This window comes from Anthonomus grandis, chromosome 2 (assembly GCF_022605725.1).
Source record: "Anthonomus grandis grandis chromosome 2, icAntGran1.3, whole genome shotgun sequence".
NCBI lineage: Eukaryota > Metazoa > Arthropoda > Insecta > Coleoptera > Curculionidae > Anthonomus > Anthonomus grandis.
In genome coordinates, this window is record NC_065547.1 from 32,112,274 (window position 1) to 32,136,879 (window position 24,606).

General features: G+C 32.8%; 1 protein-coding gene across 2 annotated transcripts; it reads right to left on the reverse strand.

Moving 5' to 3' along the window:
* Window positions 1-1,148: 1,148 nt before the first annotated feature.
* On the reverse strand, window positions 1,149-23,855 carry LOC126750350 (UDP-glycosyltransferase UGT5-like). Of its 2 annotated transcripts, XM_050459929.1 has the most exons (5): window positions 23,447-23,855; window positions 3,575-4,029; window positions 2,941-3,163; window positions 1,537-1,759; window positions 1,149-1,469 (listed from the first exon to the last, which is right to left on the reverse strand). In XM_050459929.1, exons 1-5 carry the CDS (start codon window positions 23,826-23,828, stop codon window positions 1,163-1,165), a joined length of 1,590 nt encoding a protein of 529 aa, XP_050315886.1. In that variant the 5' UTR covers window positions 23,829-23,855; the 3' UTR covers window positions 1,149-1,162. The 2 variants fall into 2 exon arrangements, with proteins under 2 accessions (XP_050315886.1, XP_050315887.1); XM_050459930.1 differs by lacking the exons at window positions 2,941-3,163; window positions 3,575-4,029; window positions 23,447-23,855 and adding an exon at window positions 1,814-2,892.
* Window positions 23,856-24,606: the final 751 nt, after the last annotated feature.

Sequence of the window (24,606 nt, forward strand, 5' to 3'; positions counted from 1 at the left end):
GCAAGTCATTAAAGCTCCAGAAGGATTGGAAAAGTCCAGTTCATGTTCGCACTTGAATCAACGACGTGATGTACCACATCCAGCGACGTCTTACACCGAAGATGGAAATTCTAAACATCATCCGGCTAGCGCCTTATCTTTGACCCAGGATGTCTTAACTGACCGGGACGAATAAACTGAAGAGTGTAGCAGTATTAAAAAAATAAGAAATGCTTTATTATCATAGTTTTTATACCATTTTGCTCGTATTTTATAGTTTCAGTTGATTAGTTAAGTTTATTTAGGATTCTACTTGAGTTAGTAAGTACATAGTTAATCTTGTTTGAGAACCCCATTTCAGCTCTTAGGTTATATTATTGTAAGCAAAAATTTTTGGATGTCGTCTCTTGGACTGATATTCCCTTCAGACTAAGATGATTCTTGGTCTGACTCCTAGGTATTTAATCGGCAATAATTTTTTGTTTGGTCTGAAAGCCAGGTCTGTCGATGGTTTTTTAAATGAAAGTTGTTGCTCCTTTTCCTTATAGACCCTTTCAGTTATTACGAAGGAGAATGGGACAAAAAACTTGACATTGACTTTTCATTTACACGCGAAGGATCAGATAAAACTAAATTAACTTTCACCTTTTAGATATTAAATTAAACAAAATTCACCAAGATCAACCAATAAATCCAAAGGCAATCTACAATGACCAAAATCAAATGACCAAAGCCATCAATAATGTACCGCTAAATATTTACTTCAAAGATAACGATTTAATAGATTTGGCGGCAGAAAAAGCCCAATGGCAAAAGGAGGTAAGTGTCATAAAAATGTTTTTTCCCACAACTACTCGATAAGAAAACTACTTCTACGTCTATACAAAAAATGGCTGGAAACAAGTACCATATCGACGGGTTAATTTTCAAAACTCAAAAAGTTTTTTAATATTCGTGTTTTATTTAAGTAAAAAAAATAAAAAAGTTGGTGTAAATATATATGATTTTTTCCACACAACTTACTGACTTCAATGAAAAAAAAAATAGAATAAAAAAAGTTGTACTTTTCACACACTCTATATATTTTGATACATGGTATTTTATTAAAACTCACCGAATAAATAACATTTTTTTTAAACTAAAGGGCTTTTAGGAAAAAAACTCATGCATAAAAACCAATTCTTTAATCACTCTTTCTCTTTTCATCTTTTGCCTTAACGAACAACTTACCATACACCCATTTAACAGCCTTTAAGGAAGCTTTAAAAATTAAGTAAACAATAAGAATCACTAGTAAAGCAATGCCCACCAAGCAAGCATAGATATCAAGCATTAAATATTGATACCAAGGCAGATCAGCCGCCATACTTCTTAAATGCTTCGCCCCCTTGTGCCTTATTATGTACTCGATCCACCAGATGGCCTTATCCAAACCGTCTTGGGGCTGGTCTTTCATTAAGTCATCCAGTCTTTTGGCTTGTTCGGCATAACTGGAAAAATAACATTATGCAAAATAAATAATACAGTCATTTAGGTTAAATAAATAAAGCTAATTACCTAGAATAATTATTCATAATATCCAAAATAGAACTACTCAAGTTTTCTTCAGTCAACTCGTCCAGATCTAACATCTTCCCCATGCCGTAACTCACGCAAGTGTCTACATTAGTGGTCTGATCTGAATGAAATGGTATTCCAATAATAGGCTTGTGGGCTGAAATGGCTTCTTCTATGGACTGTAAACCCCCTTGGGTGATAAAGAGCCTCACATTAGGGTGTTCTACAAAAGATTTACATTTGAACCCTCTTCGATTTACATTACTCATTTTTTAACCTAAAAGAGTCACTTGAGGTATCCACTTGCTGATGAAAACATTTTTGGGCTTCCCAGGCATACTATCCCCTTCCCACTTCCATACAAAACCATAAGGTAACTCAGCAAAAACCCTTTGCAGCTTAGAAACTACTGTATCGTCCAATAGTGTAGATTTCATCGAGGAACCCAAGCTAAAGTACACCACCCCATTACGTGATTTTTCCACAAAATTCTTCAAATCGGACTCCAATGGGGGGTTGACTTTTTCCTCTTGGATGCCCCCCAGCTCCACAATGTTAGGAAACAATGGTAAAGCTCTATGGAACACCGGATTCCTATTCATCAAGATGGCACTGACATTTCTTTCAATATCCCCAATAAAAGGCATGTTTTTACCTAAGGAGGCCTTAATGTTAATATCCTCCCTTGGCAGTACCACAAAACGATAATAAGCTCTCACCCAAACAGCATATAGGCTGGCCAACAGTCTCTCTTTAAAAGACATGTCCCTCTTAAGAGGCAGATTCATATCGGGAGCAACCAACGGGTGCTGAGGATTTCCGAGGGTATCCAGAGCCACTGTGGGTGCCCCCAGTGACGTAATCCCTATCAAAGGAGCTTGGTAGTAGGCCCCGAAGGCTGCCAGAGTAGGAAATAGCCATTCTACTATAACCAAATCAAAATGCTTATTGGCACTCTTTAGTCTCTCGACTTCAGGATGGTTCAAGGTTCGATTGTACAATCCTGACCAAATGTTCGTTGCAAACACATCCTTGATGAAGGCAGATAAGAACGTGGGTTTTGACAGTACGTACTTTTGAGCATCCTGGCTAAATTTACTCACTATGACATAGTACTCACTCAGATCGTACTCGTGCAAGTTGGTGAGGCTGGAATTTCTCAATGGATTGGGGGTGAGAACGTGCACCTCGTGACCCCTGATGGCTAACTCCCTCCAAATTGCCTGAAAAGGTTTCTGGTGGCTAGGGGCAGGAGTACAAGTTAAAAATAGAATTTTAGCGCCATAGCAACACGTAAAAATACACAGCAGGATGAGCACCTTGGACAACATGTCGCACGGTTGTGATTATTATATTTCTAATTGAAACCTCAAGTGAAATGATAAGATTAATTTAATCGCTTACCTAAAACGTACACTTGAGGAATGAACCCGGCCAGGTGCACATTAGCCGGTTTGTTGGGCATTGATGTGTTTTCCCACTTCCACAATACGTCATAGGGCAGCTTGCTAAAGACGTCTTGGATGGTTCTTACATAGTGGGATGGAAGTGACATGCCTTTCATGCTTATGCCCAAGCTGAAGTAGATTATGCCGTGCGTGGATTCGTCCAGAAATTTTTTTAAGGTCTGAAAAGTGAAGAAAGATCTTAAGAATAGTCATTTGAAGGAGAGTCTTGAGCATTCATTAGTTTAGAGCAGAAAAAAGACTTAATGGGTACTCGTTTAATACGTTTTAATCTCGGCACATTCAAGGATTTGCATTTATTTTTTTACACGTTTACACACAAGGCTTTCAACGTTCAGTGGTCTTCCAATGTTCTAATGCTTTAATTTTTTTTTGTGGGGATTTAGTAAATTTTTCAGGAAAGGCCTAAATTACAAATTTAAAAAAATAAATGTACCACCACATTTACATCGTTTTTCATAAAAATTTTGCTTGTTCTAATAAATTATTTTAGACAAAATACAAATAACGAATGAAACTATTAAACCACGCTGATATTCTGACACTTATAAAAACTCAAATATTTATCTTACCATATCAACTTGAACCTCCTTCTTCTTATAGTTAATCCCTCCAAGCTCTACAACCGCAGGCAAATTAGCAACAGGCCTATGAAATACCGGATTCCTATTCAAAATAATCAAACTCAAATTCCTCTCCAGATCTCCCAAATAAGGCACGTCCTCCCCATAATATCTCCTAATCTGAGCATCCTCCTGTGGCACCAACACGTATTTATGATGCAACCGTACAAAAATCGCCCAGAAAACCGACCACAATTTTTGACCGAAAGTGATTTTATCACGTAAAATGGGCAAATCTTGTTCGGGGGCTGTTATAGGGTGAAAATGGTTACCTACAGCGTCCAACATCTGAATCGGGAGGCTGTTGGAGCCGATTCCGATCGAGGGACAATTAAACAAATGGCTGTAGATCGCTATGGCTGGGTGGAACCATTCGAAGATGCAGACGTCAAAGTAGTTGTGTTCTGAAAATAAGCAGAGTTTTAAATTAGGCAAGGAAAACTTGACATTTTGAATCAACGTTGTAGTTATTAACTGTTGAAAAATTATATTTTGCCGTTGTTGAGATATATCAGTTTTTACGTTGACTAGATGTAGTTTCATTGTAGATCTACATTGTCAATTTCTTGTATTTTTTTTTGTAGAATTATTCATGAGATATTTTGGTTTTTACGTTCGTTTGAAAATGACTGCTATTAATAAATAGGTCATTGTATTTTTGACAAACACTCTTTTAATATAAGAAAAATTAAAATTTATATAGGAATTAAAGTTGTATTAAGGGTAGATCTATAATTTTGGATTATTTATGTTTTTTTTTTGTAGTTGGCCGCTATTCTCTAAAGATTAATCGTATATTTTCTTACTCGACAATATGGAAATCACTGCCTTTATTGGCAAACTACAGACACAAATGGAAAGGTATCACATCTAACTAAACCAAGACAATTCAAGTGATTTGGGTAATGGCGGCGAAAATGAAATTCTGCTAGGTAACTAGGGTAATTCTCCGCAGTATGACCATTTTTTTCAATATTCGCTTTTACTTCACGTTCACGCCATAATCGTTGTTTGTTCTGGGTGTGGGCACCCGTTTCAGGGTCGACAAAAATTGTATAAATGATTGACTGTCAGATGCTTCAAAGACTCGTCTTCAACAGCGTTGTGCGCTGGCCAACAGTCAGAAATTATGGTCGTTCCAGGCAGATTTTTATCTTTAATTTCAAATGGAACGATAAACATTCTTTTAGAACTCCTTTCAATTCCCCCAAAATAATGCCACTGACTCTCAACTAAGCTTCCACGGTTGTATTTTCTTTGGCCGACTTTTGTTTTGTCTATCTCCACAATTTCCCCTACCCCACCTAATTTTCCTTCGTCATTATCACAAATCCATTTTACTAAAACCTCTCTGAGCACATAGGGGTCTTCTGCTCGCCATGTGCTCAACGTTTTAACTCAAAACAATTTACCTCAATCCAATCCAACCCAACCCAACCATTACTTGTATATATAACCAACCCACCAAATATACAAGTAACCAACCCATTACTTGTATGTATAATCTAACTATCAAATCTAAAAAAAAACACAGCTGATCTTTTAGTACCACTATTTTACTAGAAGGCCACTAAACTCCACCATCTATCCAAGCCCGATACCTTTTCAATCATTTTCAAGAGAAAGCTTAACTGATATCAAAAGATATATAGACCAGAAAAATCTAACTAGCCTCGTTCTTCTTCAAAATCAACTTAAGGATATTTAGTATTTACATCCGCCCCATTCTCTGGTAACCCTCTTTTATCTAGATCAGAACTTCATCATCCAAAGAAATCTCAAAGCGAATCCTCGTGAGGAGCTTCTTAGAGTTATCAGGGATAAATTATAACTACCCTTAGTAAAATTTATTAATTCCAAAAGTATATTCTTATCAAAAATCCATAAATCTGCCAATACGTAGCTAAATAGGAAACCAAATGTCTCTACTATAGGATCTTTAACTTATAAGGTTTCAAAGTTTTTGATAAAGTAATTTGTGATGTTAAAATTACCTTGTCGAATATTTTTCAGTCAAAAACATTCAACAGTTTATTTCAAAAGTTATTATTTTAATTTTAGGTGAAGACGAAACTCCTATTACTTTCGATGTTCCCAAGCATTCCTATACCAGAAACTTTGGAATATCTCACTAAACTCTTGGAAAGTGATGGTTTCGATAATTTCCAAGAAATAAGTAAATTAACAAAACTTTGTATGTCACAACATATTCTTCAATACAATACAATACCGGGAATTGCGGCTCTATCATTCTAGCCGAGGTCTTCATGAACCGTTTTCAAGTCAAATGCAAAAAATACATTCCAATATTTTTTAGGAGTTTGGTTAAGGTATGATGGTGATGTGTTTTCTGTGTTCGACAAAAGCAAATGCTATATTCATTTTTGTAGAACAGATTTTTTTGATGAATTTGGTAGAACATCTCAATCTGTTTTTCATCCATTAAATTTACCTTTAAATAAGAAACAAATAACCAATGTCCATTCTTAGATACCTAGTATTGACATCAAAAATAATAATCGGTTAGAATTTGATCTTTATAGAAAAGGAACAAATACTTTTAGATACATAACTGGTGATTCTAACCAATTTAATATAAAATGGTTAGAATCACCAGTTTACCAGACAAAATGAAGCTTGTTGCATGGGCGTGGGCGGTGGTCAATAGCAAGGAGCCATTTATTAAGGAAAAATAGAAATAAGAAAGAAGTGTCTGTAAAGCAGCGACTGTAATTAATTTAATACTTGGGACATGTTTTTTATCAAATGTAACTCTATTACGTATATTATTGTTCTTCCAAACACAATAAAAATGATCATAATCACAATTAAAATGACCATATATTGATATAAAAATATATATTGATTAGAGATATATATTGATATAGAAATATATATTGATATATTGATATATCAATATATGGAATCAAGTGTTCCAGAAAATCATCATCTCTTTTGATTTTAAGCAAAATTAAATACTTTGAATAAACAAAAGACTGAATATTGTTTTGTAATAAAGATGGCACTGTTTTAATTTTTTTTTGTCTACATACGAAATGTCCAATTTGTAATAGGAAGAAACTGCCACGCTAATTTAATAAAATTTTGCAGTCGATTGTTAATTGAATGAGCTCTTGTGCTTGATGTTATGCGAGCGTATCAATATACCACATTGCAGTGCCAGCTTCCCCACTGAACTCGAAAAAATTAATTTCCTCTTGTTTTAATCAACAACCACATTGGAATTATATTTTTTTTAAAATCGTCAGGACAATTTACAATTTGAAATTTCAAGCGATTGTCACTAAGAGTAGTATAAGCATTAGATCGTAAAAAAATGTCATTCAGTTGCAAAGAACACAAAAGATCCATTGAAAATTGTATCTCCCTGTCGAGCAATAAATTATCAATGGTTCTTTTTCATGTCTTAAAGCAAAATTTTTTGATGCTGATCGCAATGCACGCGAAAAAGTCTTCCTAAGAATGTTTTCGGAACACACTCGCTGTTTAAGTGTAAAAAATGTTCTTCGCTTCAACTCTAGTGTCGTTTCTTTCGTCAATTATGTAACCTTTTTTGTATAACTCCAGCTGTGATTCTGGGGGCCGATTTCAAACTATCAGTGGTGAAGCGTACGAGTAGACAAGGTAGACACTACCTAAAATTATCCAGTTATTTGTCATTAACTTATCACTTAATTATTTCATGTAATTGTTGAATTAAAATAAGGAAAACTTAACACAGAACGTAGTCGCTATCCTTACTATATCATTATTATACAGATCGTGTTTTCATTCGTTACTTATAGGAAACCGCATAGAGGCGAAATTTTGCAACGTCGCGCGTGTACGAGTGCCTGTGACAGAGCACCGCCCTGGCCGGCCCGAGGACGGGATTAGTAAACATCTGACTTTCGTGGGATCTGCGTCGTTTGGCGACAAAATGTCCCAATATATCACCCGAAAATCCAGGCATTTTTAAAATATTTATTCTAATGCGGGTTTTACAGACATGACAATGTGTAAAACCCGCATAGAATTGTAATCTTAAAATGTTTAATATGCTGTGTTTTGCATAATGAAAATTAAAGCGTTATTCTAATAAAAAATAAAATATCAACTCTGATAAAAATATAATAAAAAATCAGAAATAAAACTCTAATAAACAAACTTATCCTATCGTAAAAGCTATTTCGCACCTCCAAAAGAGTTTCAGGTAAAACGGAAATGGCACCTTCGATTATTTTATTTCGCTACTCTCTAACTCCTCTAAATTTGTTAGCCTACTTAATTCATGCTTGTAAATGGTCTGCTTAAGGTAACCCCACAAATTAAAGTCATTTGAAGACAAATCTGGAGATCTAGGAGGCCATTTAATATCGCCAGTCTTACTAAAAAGGCGGTTAGGAAAAGTATTTGTTAAAAATTCTTTTACCCCAGCCGCGCTATGAGCAGGACAGCCATCTTGCTGAAAATAAACCGATCCCAGGTCTACATCAGGTGGGATTTGAATAGCAGGAAGAACTTGGTTTTGCAGCAACTCAAGGTACTTTTGGGCGACAAAATTCCATTCTTCGCCACTGGTCTTCAGGAAATATTTCCTGAGTTTTTGAATACTTGAAATATTTGTACCCATATTTTTTCCAGATACCGGCGACAGTTTTGTTGCTCATTCCCAGTTCCTCTCCAACACTTCTAGTGGACCGTGTCGAATCAAGTTCTAACTACTGCAAACCATTTCATCCCGCCGTTCTATGTATATTCTGGACCACTTCAACAGGTGGTTCTTGACGTTTTGTGTGGCATTTTTGACAATCTTGAAGACAAAAAGATGTCTCAAAATTTGTAACTACATTTAAAATCGTTTTTGCACAAGGAATCTACATTGTACTGCCGAATTGCCTCCATGAAAACCATTTAATTAATTGAACTCTTTCGGAAGGGGTATAAACAGCCATAGTGAAAAAAACACGAAAATAACGCTTAAAAATTATTAATGCAACGTGCAGTATCACAGCAAAGTGAGGTCTGCTGACTCCTGGTTCAAGAAAAAAAACGAAAAATTCCGCCGCCTGCAAGCCGCAACCAAGCGGTGTTGCCATTATTTTGGGTAATACGTAGCTCACAATAACACGATCTATATAAGCCGATTTTCAGCGTGGAATGGTTTTTAGTTGGTATTTTCCAATGCGTTTCTGCGATTCTGGTTTTAAGCAAAATACTGTGACTAAATTCGACTTCCTTATTTAATCAAACAGAAAAGGAAAAACAAAAAACTAAACTTTTTAATTCCTAATAACCAATTCATTTCAGCGAGTCTTTCTTTAGATCATGATTTTTAAGTGGTGGGGGAACAATACGACACATTTACCTGTCAAAGTTGTCAACCAAAAGAATAACCGCGGTTCTTACCAATACCACGCTGAAAATCGGCTTTGGTAAGAATCGCGGTTACTCTTTTGGTTGAGAACTTTGACAGGTAAGTATAACGTATTGTTACCCCACCACTTAAAAATTCTGATTTAAAGAAAAAGTCGCCGAAATGAATTGGTTATTAGGAATTAAAGAGTTTATGTTTCTTTTTTCTGTTTGATTAAAAAATGAAGTCGAATTTTTTTATTTTTCCAGAGCGTTAGCCACTCTTTTCTCTCCAATAAAAATGCTTTTATTGGAGCTAAAACAAATGGTCATGTAAATTTGCATGGGTGAAGCCATCATAAACACCTTATTGCCGGAATTAATTTTAAATTTTCTCTCCTTTAATTTAACTTTTTTTTACTATGTAGCGTCTTACTACTAAGTCCTAAACCGGGGAATAATTGGTAAATACCCAACGCCAAACAGCTTATCCGTGACGTCACGTTTTCTCCTGTTTTGGTTAAAACCAAAATCGCAGAAACGCATTGATAAATACCAAATAAGAACCATTTCACGCTGAAAATCGGCTATAGTATCTACACATGATTAATCCGAAGGCGCGCCCCACCTGTCGCACCGATTAAAATAAAAATACGGGGCTGATACCCAATTAATGTATACGAGCCCCAGGAAGATATTTGTCTTCCGAAATTCGGAGTATCTAATCGAACCAAATACGCATCAAGGAGGCGACAGAGGTTATAAGTCTATTACGTCTGCGAAATTTACTCGCGGAAAGACATTCGAGTATTTGCCTATCGAAGTCGACCAGCTATTTTATTATGCTGTTGAGGGTTATTGTTTACGGACACGCTTGATCTGGTTGATCGCAATACATCTTCAGTTTTGTTTTCATTAATCTGCATTTGACATTAAGTGCGGGTGCGTGCTATAGTAATTTAATAATTAGTAGTATTTTTACTATTTTATTTTTTGGGTGTATACAAAAGTTTTTTTTGTGGTTATTTATGAACGACTGTTCGAGCATTTGTATTTTAGTTGTGTTTTTATTTGTCGTTAATTAATTTTAAAATAATGGATATTGAATATCCAATTACATATACTAAAGAACGATACTTTTCTTCTTTATCATTAGAAGAAAAACCTAATTTAAAAAATTCTCAAAAACGACCTGATCTGAATATTTCACAAAAAGACGGCAAAACTATCCGGAAATTTCAAAAAAGCTGGAGACGTCAGCTGGTTGACCGGAAGTGTCAATTTAAATGCTTTGTACTGCTTTTCCTGCGTTATTTGGCGGAGAAGAAGCTTGGACAAAAGATGGGATCAATGTAATCAAACATTTTGTTCAAAAAGCGAACAAACATGTTGTTGGGAAATAACCCAACAACACCCTTTTCTGTCATCGAGCTGTTTTTATTTTTATTTGGTTTTTTTTTATTTATTTATGTTCATAATTTTAAGGACATCATCGATCCCTAGAAGGTTCCCACAGGTCAGAAAATTATCAATTTGAAGTGGTTACCTTCAAACGCTTCAAACTTTTAAAGACAACAAATATAACCCATAAATTGCCATGAAACTGTCAGGCTCTTAAGCCCTTTTCACATCCCTTGTTGATGAAAGATGCACTTATTTAACATTTTTACACCCACTAAGTAAAACAAGCTGGTAAAAAGTCACACGGTCAAAGTTTAATTATATAGTCGATCTTAGTTTTTATAGAAGTCAGGTTGGGTCACGAGTTCTCTTTTAGTCTTTAAACCCTATGGGTCTCTCTCTCTCCAGACTCTTGATGGCTAAATACTAGTCCAAGAGTTGCAGTACAGTCGAGTTGAGTTACTGTCACAGTTAAGTTGAGGTATTGTCGCTGAGGAGTAGTGTGTGAGTGTAGTCGCGAGTCGTGGTCGCGATCGGAGTCAGAAGTTGCTCACGGAAGTTTTTCCCTATTATCCCTAATTCCCAAGACGGGTTTTTCTCTTGGTCTCTCTCTCTCTGTTTATACCTTTAATGATCTAGAGTTCGTAAGTACCCTAATACTCTAAACCCAGTTAAAACTACCTGTATTATTGTCGCTAGTTATGAGTTCGGTCGTCGTGTGGCGGCTACAATAGGTTAAAGTCTTTAACCCATTGTGATTAGAGTATAAGCAACATTGTTAAGAGTAAGTAAGAAGTGAGCGAAATTACCTGCTAAGAAACAAAGTAAGTATAAATAAGGTTAACTTAAGTATAACGAATGACAGCAAAGACAATACATAGTTTACAACTGCTTTAATAAATAACTGTTCCATTTTCCTGTCTTCTGATCTAATAAATGAGCATATTTTGTATTGTAAAAGTTTTTGTTTTTTTTATTAAATTAATTGGCCATATAAGCCTAGAGGGGGACAAGCTTATATGGCCAATTAGCCAGGGAATTTAGGGAAGAAGCCAGGAAGCAGTTCTCCCCCGAATACATCCTACCTCAAAAAAACACATTTCATGTAATGAATTGTCCGCATTGTAATGTAACACACTTGTGACACATGTAACAATTATAATGAAAGGTCCTCATTGATCATACTCTTATTGAGCCGCGAAAAATTAATGCTCTCCAACACAATGAGAAACTGAAAAAAAATAGACAGATAGTAGGCCGATTTATTGACATTGTATGTTTTTTGGTGAAGCAACTACTTGCAATTAGAGGCCATGATCAGACCGGAGTCAAAAAATAAAGGCAGGTTATTGTAACTTAATTGCTAAAATGTTAGCATTAAATATAAATAAATATTTTAGGAAATTATAACTATTACTAGCTATGTAGGAACCTGCCATTAAGGATCACTTAGAAAGCAGTTCGGTTTTTAGAGGGACATCGACTGACATCCAGAACGATCTTGTTGAAACCGCATTTGTTTATGTTCAAGATGACGAAGCTACAGACATTTCGTGTTATGCACAATTTAGTGTTATTTTGAGGTATGTCTGTAAAAATAAGATAGTAGAAAGATTTCTTATATTTTATGATGTATCTGAGGATAAAACAGCCGTAGGGTCTTAGTGTTAAAATTATGCGAAGTCGAAAAAAATTGTATCCCAAACTTATGATAGGGCTAGCGTCATGTAAAGAACGAAGGGTGGCGTACAAACTATAATAAAAAAATCTGACTACAAGCACTGTTTATACACTGTTATGCTCATCAACTAAATTTAGTTCTTTTACATTGTTCCAAGAGAATTACTGATGTTAAACTGTTTATTTGTAATTTAAGTATCGATAAGAAACGATCTTCTTTACGAGCAGATGAATTAGGAAAATCAGGTTTTAGTATTACATATTACATACACAAGTAAAATTTCCATTCTCGGTCAGTATTCTCTATTTTTCGAAATTATCACACTCTATTAAAAATTATGAAACTCATAGAAGATTCTGATAAATTCGATCCAGAAAGTACTAACTTGGCTATAAGTTTGATCAAAATATTAAACAACCAAAATTTGTTCTTATGTTATGCCTTTTTTATAAAATTTTCGTGTTTTCAAATTATCATTTTCAATTATACTCTATTTTGCAATCAGAAATACTGTCAAATCCTGCAATTCGTTTCAAGTTTCAAAGAAGTAGAACAAAGAATTAAAAAAAATTAATTAAACCTGACTTACGTAAAAATGAAACTATTGCTTCTTGTGTAGACCAATGTCACGAATTCTTAGGAGACGCGATTTCTGAGAATATTAAGATGAATTTTAAAAGAGTTGCATTTGAGGTAATTGATGCAATTATTGTTCAATTGCAGGAACAATTTAGCGATATTCACAAATTATCATTTATAAATCTTTTTGACAGGAAACAATATCCCGATTACTCAAAACAATCCCCAAATTAGATAGTACCTATCCAAAAATGTTTAATTTATTAAAATTAGAAAATGAACTATTAGTAATATATGCTTGTGATATTAAACAACATTTAGAACCATTACAATTATTTAATTATATTTATATTAACGATTTAAATGATGTTTTTTCTGAAAGTATACAATTTATGAGGCTAATTTTTGCTACACCAGTAACCAAAGCGTCCTCAGAAAAATCTATGAGTGCCTTAAAATGAATAAAAACATTTTTTAAGAAAGTCGATGAGCAACGAATAATGATTCTGTAGATAGCGTTACCCACGCTATTTATAGAAAAAGATATCTTTGGAGACTACGATCGACACCCACAATTTAAAGAAAAAGTCATTGACCATTTTCCATCACCATAAAAGTAAATCACGTCATATTGAACTTCTATATAAAGCAATATGAATATTTATTTATTTGTTTATTTAGGGGATCCATTTACAAAAGTATTACATACCCATACAAACATATATATACAGATACAAAACCATCTATAAATCAATGAAAGGTGTAGACGAATTAATTAATTAAAAACCCTCTGAAATACTATTTTTAACTGCCCCTTAAAAGATGTAATCCTAGAGCCATTAGCACTTTGAGCCATTCGTGTAATTGGCTCATTTATACCATAATTGGTGTGGTGGAATGGGTTTAAAAATATTTCTGATTGTCTATTTAATCTGGAAGGCACATTAAGTTTAAAAAGAGATACAATAACTCGGGACAATCTATAGTAGCATCGTTGATTGAATATTTGGGAAGATACGCAACCTTATGGGCTAAAACGTGACCGCAAATATGCGTGAAAAATAGATGGCGATTCTCTCCAGTATGCGCGAAAATAATTTCGTCCGTCGCTTCTCATTAGTAATCGGCCGATCATCCGAGTCGTGTGGGAGAGTTTTTGCACAGGTTCGTGTTTGCCGTATTGCAATTTGGTAGTTGTTAAAAATTTTTCTTGGATATCATAATCACAAATAGATAGATATATGTAAATGTGTTTAGTTTGTGAGACGATGGCTTCTTTAGGCAAAATTAATCAGTGTGCGTATATTAATTAAGACTTTGATTTATAACAACCTAATATGGGAATCTCAAAATCTTATTAGAAAATCTTTAAAAAAATCTAATTATAAACCTCACAGAAAATTATCTATTTTATCTACAAAAATCAATCCGAACTCTTAAAAATACTGTCTCTTCATGTCTATGAGAGCCATTTTCTCTTTTTATTTTTTTTACTTTAAGAAAATTTTAAATCAATATATTATGTTTATGGTCTTTAGTGTTTTAAGTATTTTCAATAATTGTTTTCATGATGAAATTCATTCATGAAAAAGATAAAAATAAAGCCTAAAAAGCCTTTAAAGTTATTGAGAAACTGGTTATAGTACGAATGGTAGCTTTCCTAATTAAAAAAAATAACATATTAAATAAATGTCGAGTAATGTTTTCATTCCTGGAGAGATTATATTTGAGCTTGAAGAAGGTCACTTTGCTGCAGCGGTATTCTGCGACTTCTCTAAACACTTTGACTGTGTCAACCATGGAATACTGCTCGGTATGCTTTCTAGATATGGGTTTAGGGGAGTTGCTCTAGAATGGTTAAAATTTTGTTTTGTTAGACAGAAAAAAGTTTGTTTGGCCAAATGGCAGTTTGTCTGAACTTTGTGTAGTAAGCAAGGTTCGTTTCTCGGTCCTATTTTATTTCTATTGTATATAAATGACCTGGGGTCTCTCCAGATAAGAGGATTCTTCACTATTTTTGCAGATGACACCACTATCTTATGGACAATAATAAAAGCACATTAACCTAGAACAATTTCTAAAGATTTATTAATGATTAAACAGTGGTTTGATGCTAATTTCATGTCTTTAAACATAGATAAGACTAAATTGTTAAGTTTTTATGCTCAGAGCAGTTCATGATTCACAACAAAGAATTGGAAGTGAATAATTTTAACAGATTTCTTGGAATTGTTATCGATCATAAACCTAAGTTTTATGGAGATATGTCAGGAGGCAAAAACTGGCTAGACGATGTTATGCTGTTAGAATGGTTTTAAATGAACTGAGATTGATATTTTTTTTGTCGAAAGTTGGAACTTACTTTCATACAAAAATACCTACAGTATGGAATAACATTTTGGAGTTGCATTAGTAAACGGCTTTTTGACTCGATGTTTGTTTTTAAAAAACAAGCCATTAAATATATGTGTCATAAATCTCCACAGGACATGCAGACCCCTATTTAAAGATACTTTCCTTGTGTTGCTTGTTTATTGTTGAGTCTGCTTGACTAATATACAAAAAATATAAATTGTATCTTCAAAATAATGGCTCCTTAAAACATTATAATATCAGAAAAAAATACAATATTCCAATGCCCATCCCGAAAAGTGAACTAAGAATTCTCTTATTTACTTGAGCATAAAAATTTTTAATCATTTTCCAAATGTCATAAAAGTCTCCTCGCTTTAAAAAGTCCTTAACGAAACTTCTTAAAAGCAAATATTTTTATAGCATTAGAATTTTTTGAACATAGTTAGGAATAGGCCAATAGTATATAATTAGTTTTTAGTAAAGATGTAAAGGTGAGAATTTGTGATGTTACTCTAAAAAAATTTTAAGTCGTCTTGCTTTGAAATTGAAAATACATTTTTTTATACTAGTATGTTGAACCCACTATTGTGTATTGTTTTTAAATTATGTGTTAGTAATATGTCGATTAATGTGCCTATTTTATATCATAAAAGTACCATGTCAACAAGTAGGTACCATGTATTTATGAATAAAGTATGTTTTGAATTTTTTGAAATTCGAAATTGTATTTAAAAGAGAGAGAGGTATATAATATTTAATAGGGATGATTCCAACTACTAGCTAGAAATTACCTCGTTGATAAAGTAATTAAAAGGGTTATTCAAAACTGCAAGTGGCCAACATGGCGTCGACAAGAAGAAACAAAGTTGATTATGACTCTCTAAAGAAGGAACGTCGTATTTAAAAGTTAAAGATGTTAACTTGTAAATGAGAGAAAGTGTTTACAACAATGTATAAATGATTTTATTTTATATTTTCAAATAACGCCAGAAAAAAATAAAAAAACCATTTTGCCAAATTTCACCTTTTTCCTGAATATTAGGAAGTATTTGGCATTTTTCCAATTTTTAGATTGCATTTATTCAATCATTGCATTTATATTGCGCAACTTTCGCCTAATTAAACCATTTACTGCTCATCCTTATTTTGGACATCCTGTATAATCGCGATGAGACCCTTCATACTGTTAAACAAAATATTTGTTTTTTTTCTTATTAACTTTTTCTAGTTTTAAGAATTAGTAATTAAGTGTTTGCCTGTATTGCAAATTAAAATGTGGCCTATTTTCTATATTTTATAGTGTTGTTACACCCTTATTCAAAACCTTTTAAATTTTGCGATTTTATTTTTATATTAATTTCAGTTAAAGGTATCTATTTTTCAATATTTTTGTCCAAAAAAAGTGTACTTCACAGATCTCACTACCCTACACAGTTTTTGAGATATTGGCTGGTTTCACAAACCCGTATTGTCAAAAATCACATTACGGGCTACTTTTTGCAATAAATTATTCACTCTAAAAAACTATAGTATCGTATATAGATATTAAATCTTTAATTATTTAATTTACTCTTTATATTTACGTGAAACCTACCTATATCATCACCTTTATTTAATATTTTTGTTAATTTTCTAATTAATAAATAAAAGCTTATTGAATTTTTCTTTTGTTTTTATTTATTTATTTTTGTCTCAAAAAAGGATTTTGGTAAGTAATTTATTATTTGTTAATAAAATTTAAGTTGTAAGAGATAGCACCTTCCAATACATTACATACATACATTGCATACATTACATATATTGACCACCACATTTATCTAGTTATTTATGCGAGTACACAGCGCATTTAAATATCGGCAATAACAAAATAAATAAAAGCGCTGTTATCATCATCGCCCTTGTCTTAAAAAAATAACAAAACGGCCGGGCGCCCAAAGATTCCCGCGTCGTTAAACTGCAAATGGTCAATAGCGCCGACAAAGAAAAACAAAGTTGATGATGGCTCTTTAAAGACAGAACGTCGTATTTTAAATTTAAAGGTGTCATCGTATAGGCGAGAAAAAGTGGTCACAATAATTTATTCATTTAATAAATACTTTTGTCATATATTTTGAAATAACGCCAGAAAAAAAATAAAATGATTTTGCCAAATTTCAGTTTTTTGCAAAATTTAGGAAGTATTTAGATTTTATTATAAAAGGACACTATATTGCTCAACTTTCCTCTAATTGACCACCTCTATTGACGTCCTGTATAACCGTGATGCGGGGTCTTTAAACAAAATGTTTTTTTTGTTACTAGGTATCTTTTTATAGTTTTAAGTATAGTTGTAACAACTGGTAATTGAGAATTTTCCTGTGTCGCTTAAAACTTAAAATGTGGCCTATTTTCTATTTCTATTAACATCCTCACTCACAACCCCTTACTTTACAGATCTCACTAGGCTGCACAATTTTTCAGATATTGAATCACATGACAAAATGGGTTACTTTTTACAAAAAATTATTGATCAAGAAGTTATATTACCATCGGTATTAAGTCTTATGAATTATTTAAATTATTCTTTATAATATTTACGTGAAACCTACTTATATCTTAAAATTTGTTCCACATATTTTTTGTATATTAGTTTTTAGTTAATTAAGTGCAACGGGCTTTTTATTTAAAAACTTGACCCTCTTGAACACAAAATGAAGGAAACATAATGTTTGTTGGAATTATAACTTGTATTAAACTTTGTTGGTAATTTTGTAAAAATAGCTTTTTATATATATTTTTGTATTAATTTTTGTCTCAAAAACATATTTTGGTAAGTAATTATTTGTTTATAAAATTTAACTTTTAAGAAATTTCAATATGCCTCCACCCTTAAGTATATCACTTATCACTTGACCACTACATAAATGACACTGTGTTGTATCGTTGATTGAATATTTGGGAAGATACGCAACCTTATGGGCTAAAGCGTGACCGCAAATATGCGTGAAAAATAGATGGCGATTCTCTCCAGTATGCGCGAAAATAATTTCGTCCGTCGCTTCTCATTAGTAATCGGCCGATCATCCGAGTCGTGTGGGAGAGTTTTTGCACAGGTTCGTGTTTGCCGTATTGCAATTTGGTAGTTGTTAAAAAATTTTCGTGGATATCATAATCACAAATAGATAGATATATGTAAATGTGTTTAGTTTGTGAGACGATGGCTCCTTTAGGCAAAATTAATCAGTGTGCGTATATTAATTAAGACTTAGATTTATAACAACCTAAAATGGGAATCTCAAAATCTTCTAAAAATCTTTAAAAAAATCTAATTATAAACCTCACAGAAAATTATCTATTTTATCTACAAAAATCACTCTCTCCGAACTCTTAAATATATTGTCTCTTCATGTCTATGAGAGCCATTTTCTCTTTTTCTTTTTTTTACTTTAAGAAAATTTTAAATCAATATATTATGTTTATGGTCTTTAGTGTTTTAAGTATTTTCAATAATTGTTTTCATGATGAAATTCATTCATGAAAAAGATAAAAATAAAGCCTAAAAAGTCTTTAAAGTTATTGAGAAACTAGTTATAGTACGAATGGTAGCTTTCCTAATTAAAAAAAATAACATATTAAATGAATGTCGAGTAATGTTTTCATTCCTGGAGAGATTATATTTGAGCTTGAAGAAGGTCACTTTACTGCAGCGGTATTCTGCGACTTCTCTGAAGACTTGACAGTGTCAACCATGGAATACTGCTCGGTAAGCTTTGTAGATATGGGTTTAGGAGAGTTGCTCTAGAATGGTTAAAATTTTGTTTCGTTAGACAGAAAAAAGTTTGTTTGGCCAAATGGCAGTTTGTCTGAACTTTGTGTAGTAAGCAGGGTTCGTTTCTCGGTCCTATTTTATTTCTATTGTATATAAATGACCTGGCGTCTCTCCAGATAAAAGGATTCTTCACTATTTTTGCAGATGACACCACTATCTTATGGGCAGACAATAATAAAAGCACATTAACAAGAACAATTTCTAAAGATTTATTAATGATTAAACAGTGGTTTGATGCTAATTTGTTGTCTTTAAACATAGATAAGACTAAATTGTTAAGTTTTTATGTTCAGAGCAGTTCATGATTCACAACAAAGAATTGGAAGTGAATAATTTTAACAGATTCTTGGAATTGTTATCGATCATAAACCTAAGTTTTATGGAGATATGTCAGGAGGCAAAAACTGGCTAGACGATGTTATGCTGTTAGTTATGATGTTATGATGTTATTGATATCTGCAAAAACGGTCTATTTTTTTTTTGTTGAAAGTTGGAACTTACTTTCATACAAAAATACCTACAGTATGGAATAACATTTTGGAGTTGCATTAGTAAACGGCTTTTTGACTCGATGTTTGTTTTGAAAAAACGAGCCATTAAATATATGTGTCATAAACTCCACAGGACATGCAGACCCCTATTTAAAGATACTTTCCTTGTGTTGCTTGTTTATTGTTGAGTCTGCTTGCCTAATATATAAAAAATATAAATTGTATCTTCAAAATAATGGCTCCTTAAAACATTATAATATCAGAAAAGAATACAATATTCCAATGCCCATCCCGAAAAGTAAACTAAGAATTCTCTTATTTACTTGAGCATAAAAATTTTTAATCATTTTCCAAATGTCATAAAAGTCTCTAGAAGTTCTCCTCGCTTTAAAAAGTCCTTAACGAAACTTCTTAAAAGCAAGTATTTTTATAGCATTAGAATTTTTTGAAGATAGTTAGGAATAGGCCAATAGTATATAATTAGTTTTTAGTAAAGATGTAAAGGTTAGAATTTGTGATGTTACTCTAAAAAATTTTTAAGTCGTCTTGCTTTGAAATTGAAAATACATTTTGTGTTTATACTAGTATGTTGAACCCACTATTGTGTATTGTTTTTAAATTATGTGTTAGTAATATGTCGATTAATGTGCCTATTTTATCATAGAAGTACCATGTCAACAAGTAGGTACCATGTATTTATGAATAAAGTATGTTTTGAATTTTTTGAAATTCGAAATTGTATTTAAAAGAGAGAGAGGTATATAATATTTAATAGGGATGATTCCAACTACTCACTAGAAATTACCTCGTTGAAAAAGTAATTAAAAGGGTTATTCAAAACTGCAAGTGGCCAACATGGCGTCGACAAGAAGAAACAAAGTTGATTATGACTCTCTAAAGAAGGAACGTCGTATTTAAAAGTTAAAGATGTTAACTTGTAAATGAGAGAAAGTGTTTATAACAATGTATAAATGATTTTATTTTATATTTTCAAATAACGCCAGAAAAAAATAAAAAAACATTTTGCCCAATTTCACCTTTTTCCTAAATATTAGGAAGTATTTGGCATTTTTCCAATTTTTAGATTGCATTTATTCAATCATTGCATTTATATTGCGCAACTTTCGCCTAATTAAACCATTTACTGCTCATCCTTACTTTGGACATCCTGTATAATCGCGATGAGACCCTTCATACTGTTAAACAAAATATTTGTTTTTTTTTCTTATTAACTTTTTCTAGTTTTAAGAATTAGTAATTAAGTGTTTGCCTGTATTGCAAATTAAAATGTGGCCTATTTTCTATATTTTATAGTGTTGTTACACCCTTATTCAAAACCTTTTAAATTTTGCGATTTTATTTTTATATTAATTTCAGTTAAAGGTATCTATTTTTCAATATTTTTGCCCAAAAAAAGTGTACTTCACAGATCTCACTACCCTACTCTTTTGTTTTGTTTTTATTTATTTATTTTTGTCTCAAAAAAGGATTTTGGTAAGTAATTATTTGTTCATAAAATTTAAGTTGTAAAAGATAGCACCTTCCAATACATTACTTGACCACCACATTTATCTAGTTATTTATGCGAGATCACAGCGCATTTAAATATCGGCAATAACAAAATAAATAAAAGCGCTGTTATCATCATCGCCCTTGTCTTAAAAAAATAACAAAACGGCCGGGCGCCCAAAGATTCCCGCGTCGTTAAACTGCAAATGGTCAATACAGCGCCGACAAAGAAAAACAAAACAAGTTAATGATGGCTCTTTAAAGACAGAACGTCGTATTTTAAATTTAAAGGTGTCATCGTATAGGCCAGAAAAAGTGGTCACAATAATTTATTCATTTAATAAATACTTTTGTCATATATTTTGAAATAACGCCAGAAAAAAAAATAAAATGATTTTGCCAAATTTCAGTTTTTTGCAAAATTTAGGAAGTATTTAGATTTTATTATAAAAGGACACTATATTGCTTAACTTTCCTCTAATTATACCACCTCTATTGACGTCCTGTATAACCGTGATGCGGGGTCTTTAAACAAAATGTTTTTTTTTTTGTTACTAGGTATCTTTTTATAGTTTTAAGTATAGTTGTAACAACTGGTAATTAAAAATTTTCCTGTGTTGCTTAAAACTTAAAATGTGACCTATTTTCTATTTCTATTAACATCCTCACTCACAACCCCTTACTTTACAGATCTCACTACGCTGCACAATTTTTCAGATATTGAATCACATGACAAAATGGGGGACTTTTTACAAACAATTATTGATCAAGAAGTTATATTACCATCGGTATTAAGTCTTATGAATTATTTCAATTATTCTTTATAATATTTACGTGAAACCTATGTACTTATATCTTAAAATTTGTTCCACATATTTTTTGTATATTAGTTTTTAGTTAATTAAGTGCAACGGGCTTTTTATTTAAAAACTTGACCCTCTTGAACACAAAATGGAGGAAACATAATGTTTGTTGGAATTATAACTTGTATTAAACTTTGTTGGTAATTTTGTAAAAATAGCTTTTTATATATATTTTTGTATTAATTTTTGTCTCAAAAACATATTTTGGTAAGTAATTATTTGTTTTTAAAATTTAACTTTTAAGAAATCAATATGCCTCCACTCTTAAGTATATCACTTATCACTTGACCACCACATAAATGACACCGTGCTGTATGTTCAAAAAAAATAATAAAAACATGGTTGGCAGCATCATCCCATATCTTAAAAAAATATCCAACACGGCCGCGTAACCGGAGATTCCAGCGTCGTTGAAAACCTGACTCAAAGAAGCCAAAAGCCAAGTCCACGCAGCTAAGATAAATCGTTCCTAGATTTGATGCTTCGCGGCAGCACCACACGGTGCACGAAACTGAACGGCAATCCGATAGTCGACTGGGTACACTTTTTAACACAGGATTGCGTATCTTCCCAAATATTCAATCAACGGTTGTATGTTCAAAAAAAATAATAAAAACATAGTTGGCAGCATCATCCCATATCTTAAAAAAATATCCAACACGGCCGCGTAACCGGAGATTCCATCGTCGTTGAAAACCTGACTCAAAGAAGCCAAAAGCCAGGTCCACGCAGCTAAAATAAATCGTTCCTAGATTTGACGCTTTGCGGCAGCACCACACGGTGCACGAAACTGAACGGCAATCCGATAGTCGACCGGGTACACTTTTTAACACAGGATTGCGTATCTTCCCAAATATTCAATCAACGGTAGCATTTAAAACCTTTTGCATAAAGCATAAGTCGAGTAATGTTCTTCGTGACTCTAATAAAGGTAAGTTTACATTAGAGTCACAAGTAACCATAACTTATAAATATTACATATATACATTTATAAACATACCTATGTTGTGTTTTTTTCTAAGTAGTGATTATTTTTATGCTATGTATTATTATTTTTAATTTTTAATTGTTAATATTTCATGCGCTTTCATTCCTTATTTCATTAAAGTGAATAATATTGAAAACATATTTTTTTCTAATTAACGATTTTGATTGTTTGTCTACCCGAAAAAAAGTTCACGCTTCGCCACTGCAACCTATAGGCAAATCTGTTTTGGATCGAGTATTTTCTATATTTTCATTCAAGCACACAGCAGCTACATGCTTACAGAACCATTCACGTGCTTTACTGTGCAAACTCTAAGTGCAAACTGAACGGTCTACTTCATTTACCTTAAAAAATGTTATATTGTATATATTATTATGTATCATGACTATTCAATAACTTTGTTGTTTTGCTTATCGGCTTTTATCGGAAACAATTCATTTGGACTTATTGGAAATTACTTTTTGGTATAACAGACGATGTTTTTGGGTTCTAATTAAGAGAAAATTTTAAATGATATAATGAATAAAAACACGCTTATTTACACGTTAAAAGTCAATTTGACAAAAGTCTCGCTAGAGGTCGCTTCAGTCGCGGCCAAGAGATATTCACTTAACGTATAAGGCGACTTTTAAATAGTTTTAATCTTCTCCCGAATAGGCGATACGATAAGAATAATATTCGCACCCATTATGGCAAAGAGCTATTTCCTTAACGAAAACTCTGCTTGCTTCGCAATGCATATTTCGTAAAAATTGCACAAAAACTTACATTTCAAACAACCCTCAGCTTACCTTTAACGAGCCTCTTAACCTCGGGATGTTCGTACAGGAACTGCATGCCCTTCGATCCGATCCATTGGGCAACGAATTGCCTCAAAACGGTCCCGATAAACGTGGGCTTATGGAAAAATGCCTCCTTCCATTCGGGTCTGATTTGCCTCTCTTGGAAATCGTAAGTGGAACTGATGTCGTATTCGAAAAGGGTTTTTATGGATCCGTTAAAGACCGGATTTGGGGTTACTGTGTAAACATGATGGTGCCGGTATTGGGCCAGCGCCGTCCAGACGGTCTGATACATTTTTTGATGGCTCCTCGCCGGGATTGGGCAGAAAAATAGGATTTTCGCACCCGCAGCGTAATGGAGAAACGTGAGAAAAAATACGGTTAATTCCATTTTGACGGTCGTGAAACTACTGGGTTTTGGAGGCGAGTTTTACGGCCGTTTGTTTGCTAAGGGATTTTCGTTGTTTGGTTTGTAAGGTTTACGCAAGTATGAATATGCGATAACATTTTGATTTGTTTAGAAGCGGGGGCCATTTACAGTACTTTTGTAAATAGACATTAAATATTACGATTTTTTGGTGGCTTAATTTTAGTTTAAATGTTATGAGCATATTTGTTTCGTAATAGTAGACTTTTTTCTAATGTCGTTTGAAAATTAAATTAACATTTTTCTAAGAAAGAAAGCTTATTTTGGAATAGGTGATAGATGATTCCATTTTTGTCAATAACTTACTTAATATAACAAAATTCAAAATTTGTATAAAATTTAATATTGCAGCTTTCGAGTAAATTTTTAAGTTGGTTTCTTTGTATTTTTCCAACGAAAAATATCAAATCAAATGTAGGTATAATGTACAGGGTGGCCTTCCTCATTGGAATCTCGGAAACCGTAAGAGATACAAGGTCGGTTAAATTATGGCAAAGTTCCTAAATTTGATACTTAACAAAATGCCGTTTTAAATTTTAAAAAATTTGGAATAGTTCCGAAGATATCCGAAAAAAACCGAAATCGGGAAAAATCTTTTTAATTTTTTTATGACGTTATTTAAAATCGTATAATAAAATAAAGAACATTTTGTTAAGGGCACTTTTTCTCCTCTATAAGATGGCGCTTTCAGATTAAAAATGCGACATTTCGTTTTTAAGACCAAAATTTTTATTACGAACCT